Source organism: Pinus tabuliformis, chromosome 5_2 (assembly GCF_031772625.1).
Source record: "Pinus tabuliformis cultivar Carrire ecotype Pingquan chromosome 5_2, CPIR1, whole genome shotgun sequence".
NCBI lineage: Eukaryota > Viridiplantae > Streptophyta > Pinopsida > Pinales > Pinaceae > Pinus > Pinus tabuliformis.
The window spans coordinates 138,451,338-138,477,242 of NC_142306.1; the positions used below are offsets into that span (position 1 = coordinate 138,451,338).

Consider the following 25,905-nt stretch of genomic DNA (forward strand, 5'->3'; position numbering starts at 1 on the left):
CTACACTCGGGAGGTGCAATGCATACTTGGTTACAATGGAAGATAGTGTGATGGTCCAGGGAGTGCAAATGAAGTGAGTTTTGGCTCAGATATGCAGTTGTTTTCAATGAGTTAAGCTGAGCTTTGATGGACAATAAAGAGAAAATTATAGAGGAATGTCCTGAGAGGTCACTGAGCTACCAGAAAGGCATCTAGATGTGCTTGTAAGTCAATTGTTTAATTCATAAACTAAACTAGAGATTGACTGAAGCAACATTCATCTACTATGTAATTGCAGAGCAGGAGCAGTTCGAAGGCTACTTGGCTGGCTTCAAGCTCTGTCTATAGTTTATAAAACAAGCAATAACAACAAACAAACATTTGTTCTTCCCCAATGGAGTCGCCAAATTTTTTATGGGAAAACTAGTGCCTTGTCAAATGACTAGCCCTCTAGGTTTGGTAGCTACCCTAGAAACAATAGTTTAAAGCAATTTAACGATTTCTTCTATGTTTAAAAGATAAGAGAAAGATAATGGAACCAACCTAGAACTTCCGCTTAAACCCTTGCTTGATCTCTCTCCCCTTTGACAGAGCTTGCAACTCCTCATCGCAGTTAACCTGCTTGGAGAGTACCTACATAAGTACAGCAACAAAGAACCATCAAAGCATCGTGATCTATTACAACATAAACATTACAAAATCAGATATATAATGAACAAATGATAGCATTCACAAATGATTACATTCACAATTGCATAATCATATGGAATAAAACTTGAAGAACTTTATTAATAGAAGGAAGAATTACAACCCAGTTCTCTGATCCAGCATCATCCTCCCAGCTTCAATCCCTCTTCACCTGATGAAATAGCAAGATCACACCAATAATACAATGCTCTTTCCTCAATTACAAACTATCAACACTTCCTTGCAATTCACAATATTCCAACCTCTAGATCTCTTAGATGAGGGATCCAATTATAGATGTGTGCAAGGGTGTTCCTCATCCATGGGGTTTGATTAGTGTCATTCCAATTGTTAAAATTGGTTCCACTTGGAGATTTCTTATATCTCTTACTCATCCCTGGGTGAATTCAGAGAGGCAAGTGGCATAGGAGAAGTTTCTAGAAGATTCCATGAGAAACCACCTAGCAAATTGTCTTGGAAATTTGTCCATCCTTGCCCATTGTGCCCTATATAAGGCCCAAATCGTATGTATCACACCTTGGTAGTGTACCACTCAATATGCATCGCACTTTTCCAGTGGAGTAGTCAGTATGGTTCAGTTTAGGCCATTTCTGGATGGTTTCTCAGATGGAACTTTTGGGGAATGATGTAATAAAATGCTATGTTATTTTAGGGTATGAAACAACTCTTTTAGGGGTTGATGAGCCCTAGTTTATTGACATATAAGGTTGGGGTTTATGTTCCTAAATATGTCTATAACACCTACATCCCCAACTAGATGAGTAGTTTTTATTTCTGCCATTGGTGAACAAATTCGAGGAGAAGAATTAGAAATTCCTAGTGAAGAAGAGGAACAAGAAACTCATCTTGATTATCCATTCATATAGGAACCAGAAGAATTAGATGATCCTTACATTAGTTATGGAGAATCCATCATGGCTGAAGAAGGAGAAGGATAGATACACAATGGCAATGGTGAAATACCTAGGATTGGAGGCGGAGGTAGGTGTAGAGAAGGAGGTGAAGATAGAGGCAAAGGAAGAGGTAGAGATGGAGGAGATAGAGACCCTTTTGGATTTCCTATCTTTGATGAAGATACAACCCTAATAATCAAGAGTATTTCACCTTATATTCTTCCTAATTTCCATGGAAAAAGAAGTGAAGACCTAGAGAGATTTCTCTTTGAATTTGAAGTATTATGAAGATCATATGATTATCTACATGATGCTAAAGAATCAAAATTATTCCTTACTACCTTAAAGGATTCAACATTGAAATAGTTCATGAGCCTAGGAACGAATACTATAAGGACATGGGCACAAATGAAAGAGGCATTATTAGATAAATATAAGGACTATTGTAGGCCTCACAACATTAGGGACTAAGTCTCGAAAATGACATAGAAATAAGATGAGAATCTTGAATACTTAGTCGAGAGATTTGTTTATAATCTTAAAGGGGAAAAAATGGATAGTCTGGATGAGGAAACTTTGAAAGCCCTCCTACTCAAATCTATCATTGATGAGTGGATTGATCTCCTTAACTTAACAGGAAAAGGAGATATTTATCGATTACCATTTGCAGGTATTTGTGATTTGTGTGTACATATCTCAACGGGTAAAGCACCAGTTGGAAAAAGTCCTAGGGATCCTCCCTTATCAAGAATCAATAAGTGTCCAGCTCGGACAGTTAGTACGACAGAATTACGAAGGTTGCTTGATACTTTTAAGACATATATTTTAGGGAGCCTTAGCGAAGAAATTGACACCCTTAAAATACAAAACAAGCAAAAGGATGAAAATGTTGCATTATCCATATCTTGTTTGAGGTGTAGAGAGAAGCATTCTTCGAGAGAATGTCATTTATAATTAAAAACTATAGAAACTTGTTTCACATGTGCAGATAACCATGATACTAAAGAATGTCCTTCTCTACCAAGTCTTAAGGCCATATTTAATAATGATGGAATACAAGAACAAGTAGACCCTCTTTGTCTTATTGCCAAAAGACAATGGAAGAACGCTCAAGAAAATCAACCATAAGGATTTAAATAAAAAAAATTTCTCAGTCTTCACAAAGTAATTGGAATCCATCTTGGCAGCCTTGGGCTCAACCACAATCACAATCTTGGAATCAGGGATGAAAAATGCTTATGGGGTTTATGCTCAATATCAACAATATTCACCATCCCATCCTAATTTCCCACCACAATCTTACCTCAATCTAATCAAATCCCTCAACCTAATCAAATTCCTCAAGCTAATCAATTACCTCAAGTTCAAATCCAAAATCAAAATCTATAGCTCTCCCTATCGTTTGCACAAAAATAAAATCAATTACTTGCTCAACCACTTCCGAATCGAATAATGAAATGTCACAACCTATTTACAATATGGAAGGGTAGAATCTCAATTAAGATCTGGTAGATTATTATAAATAAAAGCCCTTGTTGTCATTTAGGAGGTAAGGACAAATTTTAAAAAGATAAAAGTCAATCTGAAGAAGGAGAAATCTCTCTTCCTCAGAAAGAAAAGAACCAAACAGAGAATTTTCATATAATTTCTGATGATACTCCTATTGTAGAACAACCCTCAGTATCCATTAAACCATCTTTTCCTAAACAGTTGAAAATTGATGAAGGAGTAGAAAAAAAAATCACATTTCCTGATTCTAATATGCTGGATGAATTAAAAAAGGTTTGTAAAAAAATTTGTTTATTGGAAGCCATAAATGAAATACCAATTTTTCCAAAAACAATCAAGGAATTGAGTACTCAAATATCAGGAAGAAAAAGAAAAGACATAAAAATAATTCAATTAGTTGGAAAAATTGCACACATCATGATGAGGAAAGAAACAATACAAAAATATCTAGGTCCAGGGAGCCCCATTGTGAAAATTCACATAAATGGAATTGAAATGCCAAACACACTGATTGATCTAGAGTCAGCCATAACCATAATAAGTAAACAAATAATGGATTCACTAAGGCTTCCTAATCTTCAATAAACACCAAAATTGTTGAAATTACCAGATAGATTTGTAATTAAACCTGATGGTGTGTTAGAAGATGTTTATGTATCCTTAGATTCTTGGGAATATCCTTTAAACTTCATGGTTTTAACACCCAATAATAATTTAGGAGGACATCCATTAATCCTAGGAAGACCTTCGTTAGCTACAACTGTTGCTTTCATTAGTTGTAGATTAGGTGACATGATTATCTCATATGGAAGTTCTACAAAGAAATTTACATTGTATACACCTGTAAAAACAATAATAGAAATAGAGAGTCAGGAATGGATAGCTGATGATGATAATATACAACTATTTTTCACTACTGAAAAAGTAAGTGAGGAGGACCAAATTTTAAATCTATTGGAATATAATGAATCCTCCTTACATTATGATCGTAGTTGAATTGAATATCTATCATCTAGACAAATGTCTTTACACTCTATGGAAAAATTTGGAAATTCTTCAATAGAATTTTTTTGACGCAAAACATTGATCATTAATGAAAACCTGGAAGAATTACAGAAAAATCAACAGGTAGAGATTTTACAAAAACAATCTTCTACTTATGCATTGGAATACACTGATATGAAAGGACTTAATACTAATAATTGCGTGCACCATATCTATATTGAACAGAGTATGAGACTAGTTAAACTGCCACAACGCAGAATGAACCAAAATCTGAAAGAATTTGTTAAGGAGCAATTACAAAAAATGTTGAATGTAAACTTCATCTATCCAATATCAGATAGTCAGTGTGTTTCACCACTAGTAATCGTTCCTAATAAAAATGGGAAATGGATAGTATGTATCGATTTTAGTGAATTGAATAAGGAAACATTAAAAGATCACTTTGCGCTGCCTTACATAGATCAATTTTTAGACACATTAGGAGGGAAAAAGTATGTTTCATTTTTGGACGATTTTAGTGGATACAATCAGATTCAGGTAGCACCTAAGGATCAATATAAAACCACATTTACCTGTCCATGGGGAAATTATGCTTACCGATTACTTACTTTCGGATTATGGAATGCTCTAGCAAAATTAGAAAGGCCAATCCTCGGAATTTTCTCTGATCTTATTCATGATTGTGTGGAAGTATATATGGATGATTTCAAAGTATGAAAATTCTTTTGAAGAGGCACTTGAAAATTTAGGAAAAGTTCTAATAAGATGTAAAGAAACAAATCTTTCGTTAAGTCATGAGAAATGTACTATGATGTTTAATGAAGGAATTATTTTATGTCACCATATTTCAGGAGATGGAATTAAGGTAGACTCATCTAAAGTAGAGGTCATTTCTAAATTATCAATACCAAATTGTCAAAGAGATGTTAGGAGTTTTCTTGGTTTTACTGGATACTATAGAAGATTCATAGAAAAGCTCACAAAAATTACATCTCCACTCTTCAAACTTCTTACCAAAGACTGTGAATTCAGTTGGGATTCTGATTGTCAAAATTCTTTTGAAACTTTGAAAAATAAAATCTCTAAAGCACCTATTTTTAAAGGACCTAATTGGAAATTGCGTTTCCATATATAAACTGATGCTTCATACACAACCTTAGGAGCTGGGTTAGGATAAATATAACTTACTTCTTATGAAATATATTATACGAGTAAAAATTTAATTCCATTAGAGGTAAATTATATAGTAACTGAGAAGGAGTTTTTAGTTGTAGTTCATGCCATTAATAAATTCAGATGTTATATAACTAGCTATGAAACTTTCACTCCAACAGACCATTCTGCCATTATATATCTAATGAATAAACCAATTACTAATGGCAGAATAACCATATGGCTCTTACTGTTGCAAGAATTAAACATCACCATTCTAGATCGACCTGGGAAACAAAATACAATTGCTGACTTTTTATCTAGAATTCAAAATTATAACAATGATAAACCTGTGGAGGATAAACTTTTTGATAAATAAATTTTTTTAGTATCTACTAAATCACGTTGCTATGTAAATATTTCTAATTACATAGCTATATGGAAATTACCATTTCATTTGTCTCCTAGAGAAATGAGGAGGATAATTCAAACTATGCACCTTACTCATGGATAAATGAAGAATTGTACAAAACAGGACCAGATCTCATCATTATAAGATGTGTTCAAGAAGACGAGATACTAAAAATACTTAAAGCATGCCATGATGAACCATGAGGAGGAAATTTCCTTGATAGAAGAATAGCTTACAAGATCCTTCTCTTAGAATATTATTGGACTTCCATTTTCAAGGATACTAAGGAATATGTGATGCAGGAGCATTTAGACCTAGTCAATAATGTGATGGGATGATCACATGTTGTGACTAACAAAGGGTTGGAAGGCAAGAGTTAGTTAACTTTATTTATTTAAATGTGTGACAATGTTTTCTTTTGAGAAAAAAGGGTATAGTGGCTGATTGATCCTCCCTGTGTGGAGATGAGGCAAAACAGTTAGATTTATTTGGTTTGAATAGAAAATGAGGAAACTGAAAGCTTGATTTAGCGTTTTTTTAGAAAAGGGTGGAGTTGAAGAGACTTTTTACGAGAGAGTGAGAGATTTTTGGTTCTGAACCAGAATTGGTTCATGAATCCACTTTTGTCTAAATTGGCGCTTTTTCCTAATTTAGAGGTTAGCTAGACTAGGAGAGAGAGGTCGAATAGGTTAGCGAGAGGTTTGAGAGAAGTAAAAAGGAGAGAATGAGGATTTCAAGACTGAGACAGGTTTTGTTATTGTTGTAGTCAAGCCAAAGGGCGAGACTCTGTAAATAGTATTATATTGAATAAATGTTTCAGTGCATGTGTTAATGGGCCGTTTGTATTGGGATCCTTTGCTTTTCTTTCTCTGTGTGTTTGCTTGCGGGAGAAACTATACCTTCTTCTCTGTTTTATGCATGAAATTACGAATAACAGTGTTCAAAATAGTATGATTATCCTTAGTTCCATAGTAGTTTTTGAACGCTTTTATACCCTGTCATTTATCCAAAGACATCCCAGAGAAGTTATATAAGGAATCATAATTGAACCCAGAGTGTGGCCAAGAATCGTTTTAATGCAAAGTTCATTGAAAATAAGTGGGATCAAGACTAGAGGAAAAAGTTGCGGGAAGACTCAATGGCCGTTAGATCTATAAGATCAACAGTCAAGATTTATTACATCGGTGGAAGTCTTGGTGGATAGATCGGGTCTTAACCCTTTGGAAATGTGATTGCGATAGTGAGATGCAATGTGGGCCGTTGGATCAGAGTTGATCGAATGATGAAGGATTGATCGCATGTCGGAGAGTTGATGTGCTGAAGACAGGGTATCAGAGTGCCGATATAGCGATCACCAATAAATAAGAGATCATCAATTGGACCAATTGGAGTTCAAGCCTATCAGAGGAGGTGGAGTGACTTAAGTGAGGACCCGACATTTTATATATGCGGGTGAATAGCATTTGAGATCCAGCCTACGCGTTTATGGGCAGATTTCTTTGTCATTCTCTGTAAATGCGAAGAGCGGAGTTAGAGGAGTGATGAGGCATATATATGTACTAAAGACCCGTGGAAGGGGCAATTGCGATAAAAAATGAAGATACAACCTTGGAAGGCGTGCTAAGATCATACAAAAGGCGGAGAAGGTATGAAATGTGGGGTTTTCCTTTGTAAATGGATTTTGATAGATTTAGCACCGATATGTGGTTTGTGTCGTTTTATATATATTAACCAATGTTTTAAGGGGGAAAGGTTGATATAAATGTGGCTTATGGGTTTATAAGTGATTGAAGAGGGCTTTAAGTCCCGATAGAATGATTTAGAAGGAAGGATTTAATAAAGTCTTATATGAAGGATATGAAGGGTTGAATAGTTTCAGTAGAGGGTTTAAAGTTGGGTGATTGTGTTCCGATATAAAGGAACAGATAAAGGGGCCTTAACCATTGAAGATAAAGGTTTGACTCCTTAGGGAGTTAAATAACTGGGACTATATCTTGAAAGCATTTATATTCATACTATGGGTATGTGTAGGGGTAATTGATGATTCCTGCATTATTTGTGGTATCAGAGCAAGATTAATGCTATGTGGAGATTGCTTGAGGAACCAAATTTTATTTCCAACATATATAATTGGCATTGTAATGGATCTGACATAAAGCGAGAATAGAGTAAAAAGGTTCATGCATATAAGAATTCTAAATTGTTACAGGCAATGAAGACTTTAGTTTGTTATTCAAGAGAGACTGTGGAAAAACGGACTTGAGAAAGATAGGATCAGAAAGGATCTTGCAGTTTTAAAGCTTTAAATGGAATGTGTAGGTGAATGAAGGCAATGGAATTGTAGCAAAAATATTGTAAGGAAAGAAAGTGAATATGGATGTATTAAGCAAGAACATGAATTTGGTTGAAAGGAGGATTGAAGTAGAGACAATGAAAAGTAAAGCAACATGTGTATTGTCTAGCCAGTGAAAGATGAAAGAGATAGATCAGTAGGTATGAGTCGTATTTTGATGATTGGTTCATTTGAATTGTTTTTATAAAGGGAAGAGAGTGGTAGCAACAACACATAGTAGCAGACTGTGTAATGAAAGAGAGGACTTGCATTGGTGGCAGTGAACCTAAATATTCCAGCTGAAAGTTGGATAGGGAGGATAGTTAAAGTGTTCTCAAGAGAAGATGAGTTGGGGATACAAGCCTAAGAAGAGCAGAAGGGAATGCTCAAGAGGTTCCAGAGATAGAGAACCAGTGCTTGCCAAAATACCAAGTCCAGAGAAGGGATTGGTGAGGTAAGTGACAACAGGGAGGACTTGTTGTCACAGAGGCTTAGTGCAGTCCATAGTGAGTGAGACTCTCATAGAGATAATGAGGAAATTATTTCTGATAGTCATAGTAGGGGTTCAGAGGGAAGCCACAACAGAGGGAAGGAAGATGCCAAGGGAAAAGCCAAAGGAGAGAAGATGAGTCAAGAGGTATTTGACAGAGAAATTACAGAACTGAAGGCAATTATGGATGCCATGATAGTGCTGCTAGAAAAATGTGAAGAGAACCAAAGGTATGGTTGGACTATGAAAAGAAAGAAGATAAAGTGGAATATGTTGTAGAAACATGTAAAGAGGAGAAAATATATCAAATTAGGAGAAGAAATCAGAGCAGGTGGGTTAGAGATGGAAGATAGCTATTGTGGATACAAGTAAGAGGTTTACCTTGCTGAGGAAGGAATCATTGATGATTTCCTAAATTGTTGGACAAGTTCAAATTAGCAAAGAGATGTGATGATTGAAACATCAAAGAAAACAGAGCCTAATATTTTTGAAACTAATGATTTGTGCATGTCTGCAGTTGATGAACAACATTTAGAAGATATGTTTATGCAAGTTGCTGGAGAAATGAAAATGTTAGAGGAAATGGACATAATAGAACAATTCTTGGCTAAACATGTGTTCAAGGACACTGGAGATGGAAAAATGTTGAAGACTACTAAAGAAGATGAATATGATGAATCCAGTAAGACTAGGCAGAAAGTGTTATGAAACGAGCTCAAGAAAAGATAGAAAATATAGATCAACGTCTTAGAATTCAGCCTCTTCGAGGGGGCAACCTCCTTTACATTACATAAATGAACAATTCTTGGATGATACAAATGAAAAGACCTCCTTTCTATATATAGGAGTCTAAGGGGTCATAACATAATTAGAGCCGACATAACAATAATAATGTAAGGGCACAATAATAACAATAGTGGGCTTCTATGGGGCACAATAGTAACAATATGGGCACTACATGGGTACATCAATATAATAAGTGGGTTATACTAATAGCAATAAGGGGTTACACTAGTATTATAGGGGCCTAACATGCCCCTCAACTTCAAAAAGCGTTGCCCTCAATGCTTGAGTAGTTCTTGATGCTTCTGTATAAAATTCTTGTCCTCCCATGTGGAATCTTCAGCGGGTAAGTTCTTCCACTTGATGAGATACTCTGAAATTGATCGATTATGTAGCTGTCAGGTTCTTGTTTCTGTGACTGCTCCAGGTTCCAATATGACTTTTCCTTCCTCTTCAATTGCTGGCAATATTATTTGAATTGGGATCTTTTGCAACTTTTGAATAAGTGGCCATACTTCTTCATCCTTCTTCCATTCATCCCTTGCCTCGTTTATCAAATCTCGTTAGATAATAGAAATAGCACAAAACAATGCTTCCACATCCTCATCCTTGAAGAGTGTTCCCATTCGGTAAGGTCGCCATTTTTTAAGTGCATGTAGTATTGCCAACATTTCCTTCTCATAAATAGCTTGCTTGAGATGTAGCAGTAAAAATACCCAATCACCTACATCAAAACATTTTTTACTACAATGTTGATCTACCTGTTGTTTCGTTTGATTTTGCACCGAAATGGCGTTATCCTTTAAAAGTTGGAGAACTTGTTGTCGATGCTCAATGTGATCTTTCACTGCTTGAACCTTTTTCTTCTTGATATGTCCTTCTATATTTAGAGTTTGAGGAGTGGTATCTTCTTCCAATCCTTTACAAGATATGGTCGGATTCATTTCTTGACGCTTGATGTGATCTTTCACTTCTTGAACATTTTTCTTCTTGATATGTCCTTCTATCTTGATAGTTTTAGAAGTGATAATTCTGACCAACGAATTACAAGATATGGTTGGATTCATTTCTTCTTTGTTGATGTGATCTTTCACTTCTTGCACCTTTTTCTTCTTAATATGTCCTTCTATCTTGAGAGTTTGGGGAGTGGTCATTCTTGCCAATAGTTTACAAGATATAGTCTGATTCATTTCTTCTTTCTCTGGGGTGGGGTATTGGTGTATATCTTCTTATTTTGATGTTTCTTGATCCTTTTCTTCCTCCTCTTCATATTCTATGTAAAATAATTTCTTCTCAGCACACTTATGACCTTTAGTGCATTTTCTATCACAAGTGTAACAAAGCCCTTTTTCTCTTTTTTCTTCCAATTGTTGTGGTGTAACCCTTGTAGGTTGTGGAAGGCTAGGAGAAACAACACTTCCATATTTATAGTTATGAGGGGTAGACTTCCTTGTTGCCATAATTTTACTTTCCAATATGTCACAAAGCTCTTTTACTCTTTCCAATTGTTGTGGTGTTTCTCCAAAAAAGGTGTTGCTCTTTGTATCCTCATAATGTGCTATCATTTCCTCCGTAAGAATTGACCACGTAACAAGTTGTTTACGAGAACAAAGCCCTTTATACCATAAAAATTGAGCCGGTTCTAAATATTGAGATGTAATACATACCTTTTGTAACAGTGGTACACCATGTAGATCAAAATATTGCTCCATCTGAAGTATTCAATTTACCGGATCCTTGCCATCAAACTTCCTCATCTTGCTTTTTCTTGATGTTAGGAGCTCGATCTTGAAATGACTGTAACTTTGTACTTTTGGATCTTTAAGTTCTAAAATTGCTACCTATAGTATCCTTATGTGTCGTATTTTCAATGCCACCAGTCTTATCCAAATTGGATTCTCCAAGAAAATGTTATGCACAATCTCCCAAGATGACCTGATTATATACCTTTCTAGAAGAGCGAACTTGGATGAAGTGCCACGAGTCACTATTTCGACCTTTGGATCTAAAAAATTCATACAGAAAACTACAGTTTGTCCTCTTTCCATACATTCTTATGAAATTTCAATCTGATCCTCAGAGAGAAAGTTATGACGATTTTCCCCAGGTCACCTGTTTTGAATGTAATTCAGGAGTCTGCAAAAAGACCAACTTCCTCAGATCATATCTCCACAAATATCGCGTGAAAAGCTCTGAAATTTAGACCCAATGTTCAACGTGATTTCTTCTCAAATGGTTTTCTTTTTGCGACTTCCGAAACATCACAGAAAAAAAGTTATAGCGAAAATGCCACGATGACCTCTTTGGAGCAGCGAAACCCTAGAATCCAAAGCTCTGATACCAAATGTTATGAAACCAACTCAAGAAAAGATAGAAAAGATAGATCAACGCCTTAGAATTCAGCCTCTTCGAGGGGGCAACCTCCTTTACATTACATAAATGAACAATTCTTGGATGATACAAATGAAAATACCTCCTTTCTATATATAGGAGTCTAAGGGGTCATAACATAATTAGAGCCGACATAACAATAATAATGTAAGGGCACAATAATAACAATAGTGGGCTTATATGGGGCACAATAGTAACAATATGGGCACTACATGGGTACATCAATATAATAACTGGGTTATACTAATAACAATAAGGGGTTACACTAGTAGTATAGGGGCCTAACAGAAAGATGGCAGACAATCTGAAGACAAAAAGAAATTGCAGATTGCAAAAGGTGAAGTAGAAAAGAGGTATGAAGATGACCTTACAAAAGGAGCAAACAAGAGTGTAGATGCAGTACAAACACTTGAGGTAATGGAATTATCTCTTCAATTTTTATTCAAAAATTATGAACCAGCATTGGTAGTTAATGGAAAAGAAATTATGTTGAAAGGACATAATGGATCATTAATGGAAAGGACTGTTACTAAAGAGTGTATTATGGAATATGGTAGAACCAAGGTTTATAAATGGAATTTAACCCAAAGAGGTACAGTTAATCCATTCAAGGTTATGAAGAAGAAAGAAAAACAGGACAAACAGGAACTCAAAGAGAGGTTGCTAGACACTAACACACAGCTAGAAATTGAAGACAATGTTATTTGTACAAATTGCAAAAAGAGTAAAGTTGAACGTAAACAGCAAACTGAAAATAGATAGGCAATATAAGAGGACGAAGGTGAGGATGCTCTCGTGAACTATGCATATGCAGTGAGAAACCCAGGGGAATAGTGGAAGGTGATATTCATGGTTTTGATAGTAATTTTCACTGTTGTGAAAGGGACTCAATAGTGGAGTGGAAAACCTATGGTATATGGTGATTTTGTTTCTTCTATGGAAATAAATAGAACTTTAGGTTCGAAACTCAGAGATTGGAAGATTTTGATTGAACCAGAGGAGGAATGGAAAAGAAAGCTCAGTGGCTTACTGGTTTGTAAGGAAGGAATAGGAATAATGAAAAGGAGTGTGAAAGGAAGGAAAGCCAAGGAGAAGAGAAGAGAACATAATTTAGAACTTAGACAGAATTCAGAACAAAGTGAAGAAAAAGAAGACTTTTTCAAGAGAAGACAACATGGCAAGTTTGATATGTCATATATATATCAAGAGGATGACAAATCAAAAAAATTGAGCAGAGTTAATAAGGACAGAGATGGAAAATGTAATATATTTTTTGATTTTGAATTATTAATTGTTGAATGTGGTTTTCAGGATGGAGGAAAAACTACTCTTGGAGATATGTTTTCACAAGTAAACAGGAAGAAATGTGTAAATTCTAAAGTTGGAGGAAGTCAGTTTTCCTTATGGAATCAAGAAGATGAGAGTAAGCAACAAATTGACTCAGAAGCTTGGAATACAGGAAGGAGAGTTGGCATAGATTTTAAATAGGTTATTGCAGAAGAGGAAGAAAATTTCAGGGGATGTGGAAGTATAGTCCACAGACAGATTTTGTTCTTAATACAAAGAAGGCTTAAATGTGAAGAGTTTATATTGAGGATGAAATTGGAAAGGTGGGTGAACAATTCAACTATGTTTGATAGGAAAATGGAGGAAACTGAACAAAGTTCAATAATTAAAATATTTGTAGCCAAAGAACAATATGTAGTTGGAAGGAAATATGTTCTTGTATTAACCAAAACCCAATCTTATTTTGAGATTGGAAGGACTCTACTTAAGCTATTGGATAGGTGGATGATGAAAACTACAAAGGTGATGAGTATAAAGAATTATCAAAGTGAACAAATCAATGGAAGATGGAAGGATATACAAGACAACATAAAGAAATTGGTTTATAGACAAAAGGAGATGCTGGTGATCGAGTCAGAAATCAAAAGGAACAGTCAAGTATAGTATAGGAGAAGATACATGAAGATGGAGATCAATTCTATTGATATGATGACAAGACAGCAATGGATAGAGAAGTGGGTATCAACACCAAAACATTATGCAAAGGAGATGCTTATGAATGTAGAGCAAAAAGACATGCACAACACAAAGTTTGGCACCCAAGGGAAGCAAAGGAAGTAGTAGATACACTTGTAGATGAAAGGGATCAGGTAGCTAATTGGGAAATGAAATCTGATGAAGTTTACAATAGAGGAAGGAGAGAGACTCATCAACAGGAGTCCATGAACTATTTCAACCTTGGGAGTCTGATGTAGGAGCATTTAGACCTAGTTAGTAATGTGATGGGATGATCACAAGTTGTGAATAACAAAGGGTTGGAAGGCAAGAGTTAGTTAACTTTATTTATTTAAATGTCTCAGAATGTTTTATTTTGAGAAAAAGGGTATAGTGGCTAATTGATCCTCCCTATTTGGAGATTAAGCCAAATAGTTAGATTTATTTGGTTTCAATATAAAATGAGGAAACTGAAAGCTTGATTTAGCGTTTCTTTAGTAAAGTGTGGAGTTGAAGAGACTTTTTAGGAGAGAGTGAGAGATTTTTGGTTCTGAACTAGAATTGGTTCATGAATCCACTTTTGTATAAATTATGAGTTTTTTTCTAATTCAGAGGTTAGCTAGACTAGGAGAGAGAGGTTGGATAGGTTAGCGAGAGGTTTGAGAGAAGCAAAAAGGAGAGAGCGAGGATTTCAAGACTGAGACAGGTTTTGTTATTGCTGAAGTCAAGCTAGAGGGCGAGACCCTATAAATAGTATTATATTGAATAAATGTTTCAGTCCATGTGTTAATGGGCTGTTTGTATTGGGATCCTTTGATTTTCTCTATGTGTTTTCTTACGAGAGAAACTATACCTTCTTCTTTGTTTTATACATGAAATTACGAATAACAGTGTTTGAAATAGTATGATTATCCTTAGTTCCATAGCAGTGTTTGAACGCTTTTATACCCAGTCATTTATCCAAAGACTTCCTGGAGAAGTTATATAAGGAATCATAATTGAAGACAGAGTGTGGCCAAGAATCATTTTAACGCAGAGTTCATTGAAAATAAGTGGGATCAAGACTAGAGGAAACAGTTGCGGGAAGGCTCAATGGCTGTTAGATCTATAAGATCAATGGTCGAGATTTATCACATCGACGAAAGTCTTGGTGGATAGATCGGGTCTTAACCCTTTGCAAACATGATTGCAATAGTGCGATGCAATGTGGGCTGTTGGATTGGAGTTGATCTAACGATGGAGGATTGATCACATATCAGAGAGTTGATGTGCCGAAGACACGGTATTGGAATGTCAATGTAGTGATCACCAATAAATTAGAGATCAGTGATCGGACAAATTGGAGTTTGGGCCTATCAGAGGAGTGGATCAACTTAAGTGCAGACCCGACAATTTTATATATGTGGGTGAATAGCATTTGAGATCCGACCTACACGTTTGTGGGCAGATTTCTTTGTAATTCTATGCAAATGTGGAGATCGGAGTCGGAGGAGTGATGAGGCATATATATATATATATGTACTAAAGACCTGCGGAATTCTGATCAACGATAAAGGTACAACCTTGGAAAGCATGCGAAGACCGTATGAAAGGTGAAAAAGGTATGAAATGCAAGGTTTTCCTTTGTAAATGGATTTTGAGAGATTTAGCACCGATATGTGGTTTGTGTGGTTTTATATATATTAACCAATGTTTTAAGGGGGAAAGGTTGATATACATGCGGCTTATGGGTTTATATGTGATTGAAGAGGGCTTTAAGTCCCGATAGAATGATTTAGAAGGAAGGATTTAATAAAGTCTTATATGAAGGCTATGAAGGGTTCAATAATTTCGGTATAGGGTTTAAAGATGGGTGATTGTGTTCCGATATAAAGGAACAAATAAAGGGGCCTTAACCATTGAAGATAAGGGTTTGACTCCTTAGGGAGATAAATACCTGGGAATATATCTTCAAAGCATTTATATGCATACTGTGGGTATGTGCAGGGGTAATTGATGATTCCTGTGTCAATATGTTAGGAGATGTGCAGGTGTCAAAGGATGGGGAAGCCTACTCTTTCAAATGAAATGCTGCTACAACCTGAGGTACACATTGAACCTTTGGAGAAATGGGCGCTAGATTTTGTTGGTCCAATCAATCCACCCTCAATATAAAAAAGTTATATTATGGTATGTATTGATTATGTCACTAAATGGGTAGAAGCTAAAGTTCTTCCTTCTGCTACTGAAAATTTTGTAGTTTCATTTCTTTTTGAGGATATTCTTACTCATTTTGGTGTCCCAAGAGAAATTGTAATGGATCAAGGAACATAGTTGACATTGAGAGTAGTGCAGAAGCTTGTAGAAGAGTACAAAATCAAGCGTCACAAATCTAATCCATACCATCCACAAGCCAGTGGACAAGTGGAGTCTACAAGCAGGGTGATTGAAGCAATTCTCACAAGATTGTACACTTACATAGGAAGGATTGCGTAGAAAAGCTTCCAGAAACTTTGTGGGCCTATTGAAATACATGGGGAAGCACTACAGGACATACTCCCTATGAACTTCTTTATGGGAAGCAAGACTTACATATCGAGACCTATAAAATGACAGTTTAGTTGGATCTTGATTTATCAGAAGCACAAAGGCAAAGGATGGGACAAGTCAATGAGCTTGATGAAACAAGACAAGTTGCCTTCCAGAAAACCAGCCTAGTTCATTAACAAAGATCCAGATGGCATGAAAAATACATTAAAAATAAATAAAATTTCATCCAGATGATTGATCATTACTTTTTGATTCAAAGTTCAAGAAATTCCAATGAAATTTCCAAACTCACTGGCTTAGAACTTATGAAGTTGAAAATGTATTTGACAACGATGCAGTCAAAATCAGGACTAGTGATGAAGAGAAAATTCCACTTTTAGTGAATGCACATTAACTTAGAATTTATCATAAGCCATTGATAAAAGAGGAATTTGTCAAAATTTTCCAAGAGAACTCAGAATTGAAGATGGTTAAGAGGAATTCTTCTTCTTTTCCACCTTGGAATTTTTTATTTATTTTTTATTTCATAAATAATAATAATAATAACAATAATAATGTATAAAAAAGAAAACCAACAAGTTGTTGGCATGCTTATATAGAAAAATTAAAGTGAAAACCAACTTTTGTTGGCACCTTAAATTTTATCTTAATCATTTTTCTGAAAATACCTTTTTGTAAAGATCCCTTTCTTGAAAAAATTTAGCTATAGAACTAAGTACTTTTTGTAGCTCTGGTAACTTTCTGCAGCTCTGACAAAGTTTCTACAACCAATCTGATAGGGACACTTGGTGGCTAAAATTGAAGAAATGATTAACTCCTTTCAAGTGCAAAATACCTGCAAATGATATCAAACGACAAATAAAGGTTAGAAAATAAATCTAAGGTATGTAACACTTTAATTTTACAATAGGGGTTAACATATTGTATATATGAATTACGTTTACATAACCTTATTGAAAATCCTAAATCATTGTATTTCATGGGTAACAGTCCATTATCAAATCCTTTATAGTCCACCACCATTTAACTCCTATCTCATACTCATTTCAGATCCATCGATTTGATCATTGAATCATTGAATTAAGTGCATTCAAACGGCCAACTCATCCTTGTGAACGTTCATTATACTTGGACGCTCTCTCATTCTTCCAATTCACACAGTCTCTCCATCCTAGAGTGAAACCCTACTGAGACTATTTCCCCCATCAAGTAAATCATTTCTGAAGATGAAACATATCTCACCATGGGCATCATTGTTCGAACAGAGCCAACATGAAAGAAATTTTTGGAAGGATACCCCCAAAACAGAGAATTGTGAAAGCTTAGTGGCTATATTTCATACAAAAGTTTGATGGTTTCCATAGGGAGGTGACAAAAACCTTTTCACGATATTTTGATGGTGTAGAATTAGAAATAGCTAATGTCAACTTCGCAGTGACAGAGTCCTTGATTGCAGACGCCACCAAATTTCCCAAAGATGGATAAAAGTGGTTCAAGAATAGAGGAATCAAAGGGTAAGATTGGAAAATTCTCTTTAAGCACCCAAGCATGGATACTACTATCTTTAGAGAAGGTATTCCTATCTCTTCGTTCAAAAGTAAGTGGAGAAATTAGCTCCTTATCCTTCAGAAATTTGTTACTTGTAAAGGCCGATTTGAGTGTATGTTTTTCTATCACATTAGGCTATTTATGAATTTCCTTGAAGAACATCGAATGAATCATCCATACTTTCTATTGAATAGCCTTAATAAAATTCCAATAACTGTTGAGAAGAAAATTCATCTTATAGACATAACAATGTACCATCATGTGTTAGTAAAAATTTTGATCGAGTTTCATCTTTAAATCATAGGTCATAATTGGGAAGACATTCTAGTGAGAAATCACTTTGAATAGAAAACCCTTGAATAGCCAAGTGTCAATAGAACCATAAGGGGAAGAAAGAGAAATATTGAGATAATAATGGAACGGGAACCACAACGTCAACAAGATTTGTCAAAGGATGATCTACCAATTGTAGAAATTTTGCAGAAAATGAACACATAAAGTCTTATAAGAAAGAAATATAACAAGAAAATAGAGGTTTTACACAAAAAAGAAACCCTACATTAGAAATAAATTTTAAAATCTACATAAAAGAATATTCAAAGGATACTGACCACATGTTTGAGAAGAAGCATCAGATTGAATACAGTGAAAGAAGCAACCTCAGAAGTTGCAGAGCATATTGATCTCCATTAAAAATAGCAATATGAATATCTTGAGGACTCTCCAAGAGTATCATTAAGATTGTCACTAAGGCTATCACCACCTCCCTTAATTTCACCTTCAAAGAGTCCAGTACAAAGCCCAAGTATTGATCATATACAACAAGAAATCAATTATTACATAGAATCATTAGAGAGAAAGGAAGAAACAACCAAAGGATTAACTCAGAGCACAAAAGAAGAAATCAACTAGTTTAATGAGCCACAAGAACCTCCAGTACCTAATGTCTTGAAACAAGAAAACTTTGAGTTGGAGACATTAGACAGGTACCTCAAAACTGAAAATCAAACTCTGAAGACACAACTTGGAATTCAAATTTCCAAAAGTGATAACCTCATTCTTCACTTAAGTCTATGGTATAAAAAGAATAAGAAATTGAAGAAAGAAAACAAGGCCATGAAAAGAGAAATCATTAATCTGAAATACAAGATCCTTATGAGAAAGCCAAGCATGGCAGTAACTACAAAGAAGAAGAATAAATTGAAACTTGCATGTGTTGGAAAAGGTATATAAAGACATATAGAAGAATGAAAATTTTTTGTTGTATGAGGACATATAGAACTTCCAGTGCGGGGGAATGTAGAGTCCCAAAACTGCTTTATCTTGACATCCTTGTTTCCCATATTTACCTCCTTTTTCCTATGCTATCATCCAAATAAATGCAACAAACATAAGGTTTTGAGAAGGTAAAACATTCATATGTCATCTTTTTCATATTTTATCAATATGCCTTATTGTTCTATTAAAGTTTACATGAAGCTACATAATTGACCTGATTCTATAGCTAATCCACAGACCTGTAGCCACTTCCATCGCTGACAGGGTTCGAGTGCACCAACTTAGCCAAGGAGTATATGGGTACATAGGGAATGATCCTCTGATGGATTTATTCCTATTTACTCGAGTTAATTCACCAGGGGATCCGCACTATCACATGGTTAACCATGGTGGTCAACAGTAGGACAACGCACTGGAAGAGAGTACGAATTTTAGGAGATTTCATCGATTTTCTTTGTCAATAGAAAATCAACAAATAAGCAATATTATTTAGTTTTGATAAGGACTATAGAGAACTTTTGTAGGCTTAAATTTCTCGTATTGTTAAAAATAACTCTATAAAAACACTGACACCTATCTTTAATGGGTACGCCATCGTATGCAGTTTGAGCATCCCATAGAACTCTTTTTTTCTTAATACAAAGTTATTATTTCATATAATTTATGCATTTTTTATCTAAGGTGATTGACTACCTCGTGGACAGTCCCTGCGTGTAGATCAGGGCTCTGATTCACAGTAATTAGATTTTCCTTTTCAATTGTTATTTCATAAATTTAATTCATGGGTGCCACGTTTTCATGTTTTTAAGATGCAATTCAATGAACACCACGAGTAGGTTCTCTTAATTGATTTTGGCATTGTTAATTTCATTTGCTTAATACCTAGCATAAACTAAGTAATTTTGTTTCATTCATTCCCTAACACAACTTAGTGATTTCATAACTCAGTAATTTCATTTTTTTATTTTCTTTTTTGCATTCAAATAAAGTTGTAGTAGATAAGAGAGGTAGTCTTTCTCAACTTTTGAATTCGAGCACATTTCCTTTCCAAGTTGATAAATTAAAACTTTCTTTATGTCATTTCATACTTTCATAGTTAGTTTTGTTTAACTGCAGCATAAAGATCCAAAAACAATTGATAAGTTGAAAGGAATATTAACGTAACACATATATTGAAAAGAGTTAAAATCATTATCCAATCATTCTAAGAACTCAATTCAATCAGAACTGATTCTAGATGTAACATTTAGGATAATCAATTAACAATAAAATCTTAGGAATAACATCTTAGTATAGATAATAACATCACCTCAACACTAATTCTATAGTTTGACATTAACTTAGATAACGATAACATAATCATCTTAACGACATAAAAGACTTCTAGCACATACAGTGAACTTTCACTTGATCAGTCTACCTTCCTTGGTCGATAATTTATGCTTACAATTTAAGAACATTAAATTGACTAAACAAGAGGACAACTGGAGGAAAGAGAGAGAAGCGAGAGAGAGGGATAGAAGTGGAAGAGAGAGAGAGAGATAGAGGGAGACGGGGAGTGTGGGATAGATAGGTAGATTGGAGAAAAACATTATAAAAAATGTACAAATAAAAAATAGAATTTAACCAGCCTAGATCCATCTTAACTCATGATTTATCCAGCGCTGAGAGGGATCAGATATCTTGAGGTGTAAACCTATTTTTTGAGTTAAAGACTTGAGGAAAGGTTTTTTACCTTGATAGATTTGATCCCTCTCAGCACTTGATAAATCTGAGGTTAAGATGGATCTAGGCTGGTTGTAAGAGAAATAATGAAGTGCTAATTTCTTTTGAGTAGCACCAAGTTGCACGAAAAGTTGAAAGTATTGTTGCATCAAGTGGTATCATAGCTCGAAAGCTCTTTGGATTTGAGAATGTCAACGAGGAGGAGGAAAACTTCCAATAAGTAGAAGCAGTGGAGAAGTTTCTAGAGGGTATATCTATAATAAGTGTGGGTAGAATTTCTAAGAGAATATTCTAAGCAAAGAACTAGAAAAAATACCAAAAGGTCAAGCTATTGAAGAAATATTGATGAGTTATCAAGTAGTAAGATGAGGATACGTGTTGCAAAATAGAGGCTTGCTTGTAGTTCCCTATTGGGGATGGAGAAGATCACAAAGATCAAGAGAAATATGACCACAAAGGGTCATGACAAAGGTTTAGGTGGAAGCCATAGTAGAAGGAAAGAAGATGTCAAGGAAAAAGACATCAAGAAGAAACTGAGTGATGAAGATATGAGTACATAACTCACTGAGATTAAAGAATATCTGGATGTATTTATGGAGTTGCTACAATAGGAGGTTGAATACTAGAAATTTGGACAAATTTCTAAGAAGAAATTTAAATGTCTCATTAAGTAGTTGCATCCACGAAATCAAAGAATATGGATAAGGCATGTGACCAAAGGCTCGTTAAGGATTCTTGGAGAAAGTGGGAAAGAGAATGTGCACATTTGTGAACCAAAGCAAGGAGTACTACTTGGTTAAAATGAAGATGAGATGCTTTCTACAAGTCCCATTAACTACTTGGACACTTTGAATCAACTTGTGGATGTATTGATAGAGGAGATACAAGAGGCTAAAAATACAAATATTTTTGAAACTAATATTTTGTTTATGGTTGGAGGCTATTTTGTGGATGGTAATGGATAGTCACCTAAAACTATCATGAAGGTGAATGAAGAAAAATAAATGTCCTCTTAAGGCATGGAAGGAATACAAACTCAAAATTTCATTATGATATAGGATGAGGTAGCATTCTCTCATGAAGAAAACCATGATGCAAACCACAAATTAAATAACAAAGAGATTTTTTATAGACAGTTAAAGAAACATGTTATTACAAAGGAAAAAGAAGATTTGGCTCATGGAGATAGTCAAAGGAAGCATAAAGAGGAAGATAAACATTCAAACATAATGATGATGTTTTTTTAAATAAGAACTAAGGATGTTGGAAGAATGGTTAATTAATCCAAGGATTAATGGAGAATATTGTGTGAAAATTGTGGGCATAGAAGGAGTGCTTTAGGAATGGTATGAATGAAAGAATACGAATTTACATATATTAAACAAAAAAGCATGGAACAAAAACTAGTGAGGAGAAAGAACATAGTCTAGCAAACAAGGGGCAACATGTACCAACTAGGAGATAAACTAGACATTGAAATGGACACGATGATGGCATTATGATGTATGTGTTGTACTTAATGGCAACCCACTTATTGTAGAACAACTCACTTGTATATGGTAACTAGATGAATCTACAGAAGAGATATCAGATATGGAAAAATGCATGAGAATAGTGCTTACAGATGTCATGAAAAGCAACATAGCTTCAAGGAATCAGATCAGAAGGCAAATCATTCAGATGAAAGATCATATTATAGTAGGTAAACATCAAATAATGATAGATCAATCTTCACAGAATGAAGGAAGAGAGGTATACGCAGGTTCACCATTGACCAAGCCACGTATACATGCAGGTTAATAGAACAAAAGGAGCGTATAGTGTATACAACACTTTCACAAAAAGGAAAGTGCGTATAGCTTGGGAAACTATGTTTTTGATTGGAAGTTTTAGTCCATGGTATTTGGTCTGAGGTATTGACCCTAAGTATTTGATCCAAGGTATTGGCCCTAAGTGGTTTTGGTCCATGGTATTGAGAAAGGTCTAAAACTATATAAGCAGGAGAAGATCATTAGGAAAAAATACAGAAGTATTGAATATCTGATGAAGTGTGAGATCTATTATGTAGGCTATTGGGTTATGGTGCATGGCTGGATCTGAACCAAGGAGGAACCTTAGCGTTTGATGATAGATAAGATCTAATGAAGCATCAGGGTCTCAAGGCTTGAAGTGAATTATCTTTATGTGATTTGATCATTTATCTGAATAACTAGCGCATGTTGTAGTCTATAAATGTGATGATCTGGGTATGACTGAAGTTTGGAATTGTTGTAATATTTAAATCATCATTTACAGATCTGTACGTAGGTTCACTTTAGAAAAGGTGAGTATACACGTTGGTTTTGTATATCAAAACAATGTATACATCATTTGTAGATCTGTACGCAGGTTCACCTTGACGAAAGTGCGTATGCACGTAGGCTTGACACGTGGAAGTAGCGTATACTTTATAAAATATGTTTTAGCCGCTTCTGTTTGTTGTTGCAATGTTCTGGGTTCTGGCTTGGGTTCTGGATACTATATTCTAGTGACAGTATTTTGAATGATTAGATTGATGGGTTGTCAAAGTGATTGATTGATTTGGTTGGGGTCGGTTCAAAAGGTGATTGGTTGATGCAGATATATTTGATATGATGTTGTTGATGGATCTAGTTTGAAAATTTATGAAACGTGGTCCTTGAAAGAAGAAAAGAGAATGTTGTAGCCTTCTATAGGCTGACACCTCCTTACTAGTAAACATATCAGCTAGTACAAGAGCTAGGGGGTTGTAGCTCCTTTCCAGTAGAAGCTAGAGAATAAGAGAAGGTTGTAGCCATCTACGGGTAGAAGCCTATGTATTGGTATAAGATTGCACCAATACAAAAATCATAAAAAGCATATTCTTATTATGAAAAGAAGACAGAGTCGATTGAGTAGGTGGTTTTCACCCACATTAGGTTTCCACCTTATATCTCGGTGTTCATGTGTGTTTCTTATGTGTGATGATTTTTTATGTTGTTACTACACCTGGTTATTGTGCTTCTGATGCACTAATTAAAGATCCACATGTGTTGTATTAACTGAATCAAAATTTTGCTGGATATACGCTAGTTGCATTAAACACAGTTGTGTGTACATGTGAGTTCCCTTAACTGAAGTAGCGTATATGAATCTGATTATGGAAAAAAAAAATTATTGATTTGTTAATACTGATTCACCCCTCCCCTCTCAGTATTATTTCCAACAATTGGTATCAGAGCATGTCCTTCAGAAGAAGATTTATTGCTTGAAGGAAGATCCATCATCATGAGTAATCAAGAAAGTGGGGGATCCATTAGACTGCCAGTCTTTGACAGGAGAAACTTTGTTTATTAGAAGGTAAGAACCACAACCTAGCTTTAATCTCTTGGAACAGATGTCTGAGAAAGCGTGGAAGGAGGATATACATTTCCATCAACAATTCCTACAGATACGGTAGGTAAAAAGCAATATGAAACGAATGCCAAGGCTACCAATACATTATTGGGAAGTCTGTCACAATCAGAGTTTTTCAAAGATATGCAACTCAAATCCACCAAAGAAATATGGGACAAAATTGTTCTAAGCTATGAAGGAGACTCTGAGGTAAAATGTGCTAAACTACAAACTCTTAGAATTCAATATGAAACTCTCAAGATGCATAATGATGAAAGTATAACTAGTTACTTCTTACGTATAGATGAGATTGTTAATTGTATGAAGAATCTGGGTGAAGAGATAGAGGAAGTTACTTTAGTTGAAAAAGTTTTAAGATCCTTATCTGCTATGTTTGAATCAAAACTATCTGCCATAGAAGAAAAGCAGGATCTACAGACTATTACTATGACACAGCTGCATAAAATCTTAACTATCTTCGAGATGAGAAAAGGAGGTCCATCAGATGTAAGAGAAGCCGCATTTAAAGATTCAGTAAAAATAAAAGAAGAACTCAATTAATCAGGACATATCTCTGAAGGAGAAGAAGAAGCAAACTTTGTCAAGAACCTTCAACGGGGTTTTGGAAGATTCAGAGGTAAACTACCTTTCAAATGTTTTGCCTATGGTAGAGTCGGTCATTATGCTGCCAAATGTCCTCATAAAGATAAATATGATAAAGGGAAGGAATCTACAAAATGGAATAGAAAACAAAATGTAAGTAAAAGTAGCCACTATACTCATGAAGATAGCGATGGTTTATCAAATAGTGATGAAGATGAAAATAGTAATGACTATAGACTTCTGATGGCTTATGAAGATGATGATTTTTTGGATGCTTTAGATGAATATGACCTTTATTATGAGATAAATAAACTCAAAATTTGTTTAGAAGAAAATAATATAATTATAAATACCTCGACATACCAAGTCGATGAAAGAGAAAAATACAATGAAAAGCTAGAATGTGAAATTGTCGGTATAAGAAAGGATCTTGAGAAAACAAAAGCTCTCAATCTTAGATTTGCTAAAGGATCAGAAACCATAAATGAAATTATCAAAGTGCAACACTCTCCTCTGATAAAGACAGGTCTTGGATATACTGAAGAAACATCTCAATCACAGAAGCCGTCAACCTCCACTAAAAGCTATCTTGATGCAGCAAGGAGCAGTGAACAGTTTGACAATCGTCAGTAAAGGCATAACACAGATCACCAGGTGAATTAGGCTCAATTTACTTCAAGGATGAATGCAATAAACAATTAACCTCAGGTTAATCATACTCAATTTGCTTCAAAGAATATCAATATAAACTACAATCAACAGGTCAGTAAATTCGACGATCGCAGGAACTTCTTTAATGGTCAATGTTTTTCATGTCATAATTTTGGTCACAAAGCTGCTCAATGTGTTGCTTACAAAAATATTATGACTAGAGAAGCAAAAAATCAAAGGAACGTGACAGGGATCAAGAAAATTTCCTATAATAATTTTTCTCTTCTTGAAAATGAAATAGAATGCTCAATCTGTAACAACTTTGGCCATGAAGAATCTGAATGCAGGAGTAAATTTCGGAAAATAGCTCAAAAGGAGCAAATTCCATTAAATCCCAAAATATGGAGTAAGAAAGAACCACAAATAGAAAGATGTGGTATAGCCTTGTATGCAGAAGGACAAGAAAGCCAGTGGTACATCGACAGTGGATGCTCAAAACACATGAAAGGTGACAGAGAAAAAC

General features: G+C 35.0%; 1 protein-coding gene across 2 annotated transcripts in view; it reads right to left on the bottom strand.

Moving 5' to 3' along the window:
• Nucleotides 1–25,905, bottom strand: part of LOC149157895 (agamous-like MADS-box protein AGL11) — a 149,675-nt gene that overhangs the window by 14,275 nt on the left and 109,495 nt on the right. Inside the window, exon 3 of one of the 2 annotated variants that reach the window (XM_089437675.1) lies at nucleotides 523–612. The exons of the other annotated variant lie outside the window; for it this stretch is intronic. Within the exon in view, the coding sequence (XP_089293801.1) occupies nucleotides 523–612 (90 nt within the window). The remainder of the gene's footprint in view (nucleotides 1–522; nucleotides 613–25,905) is intronic. 2 annotated transcript variants of the gene reach the window in all.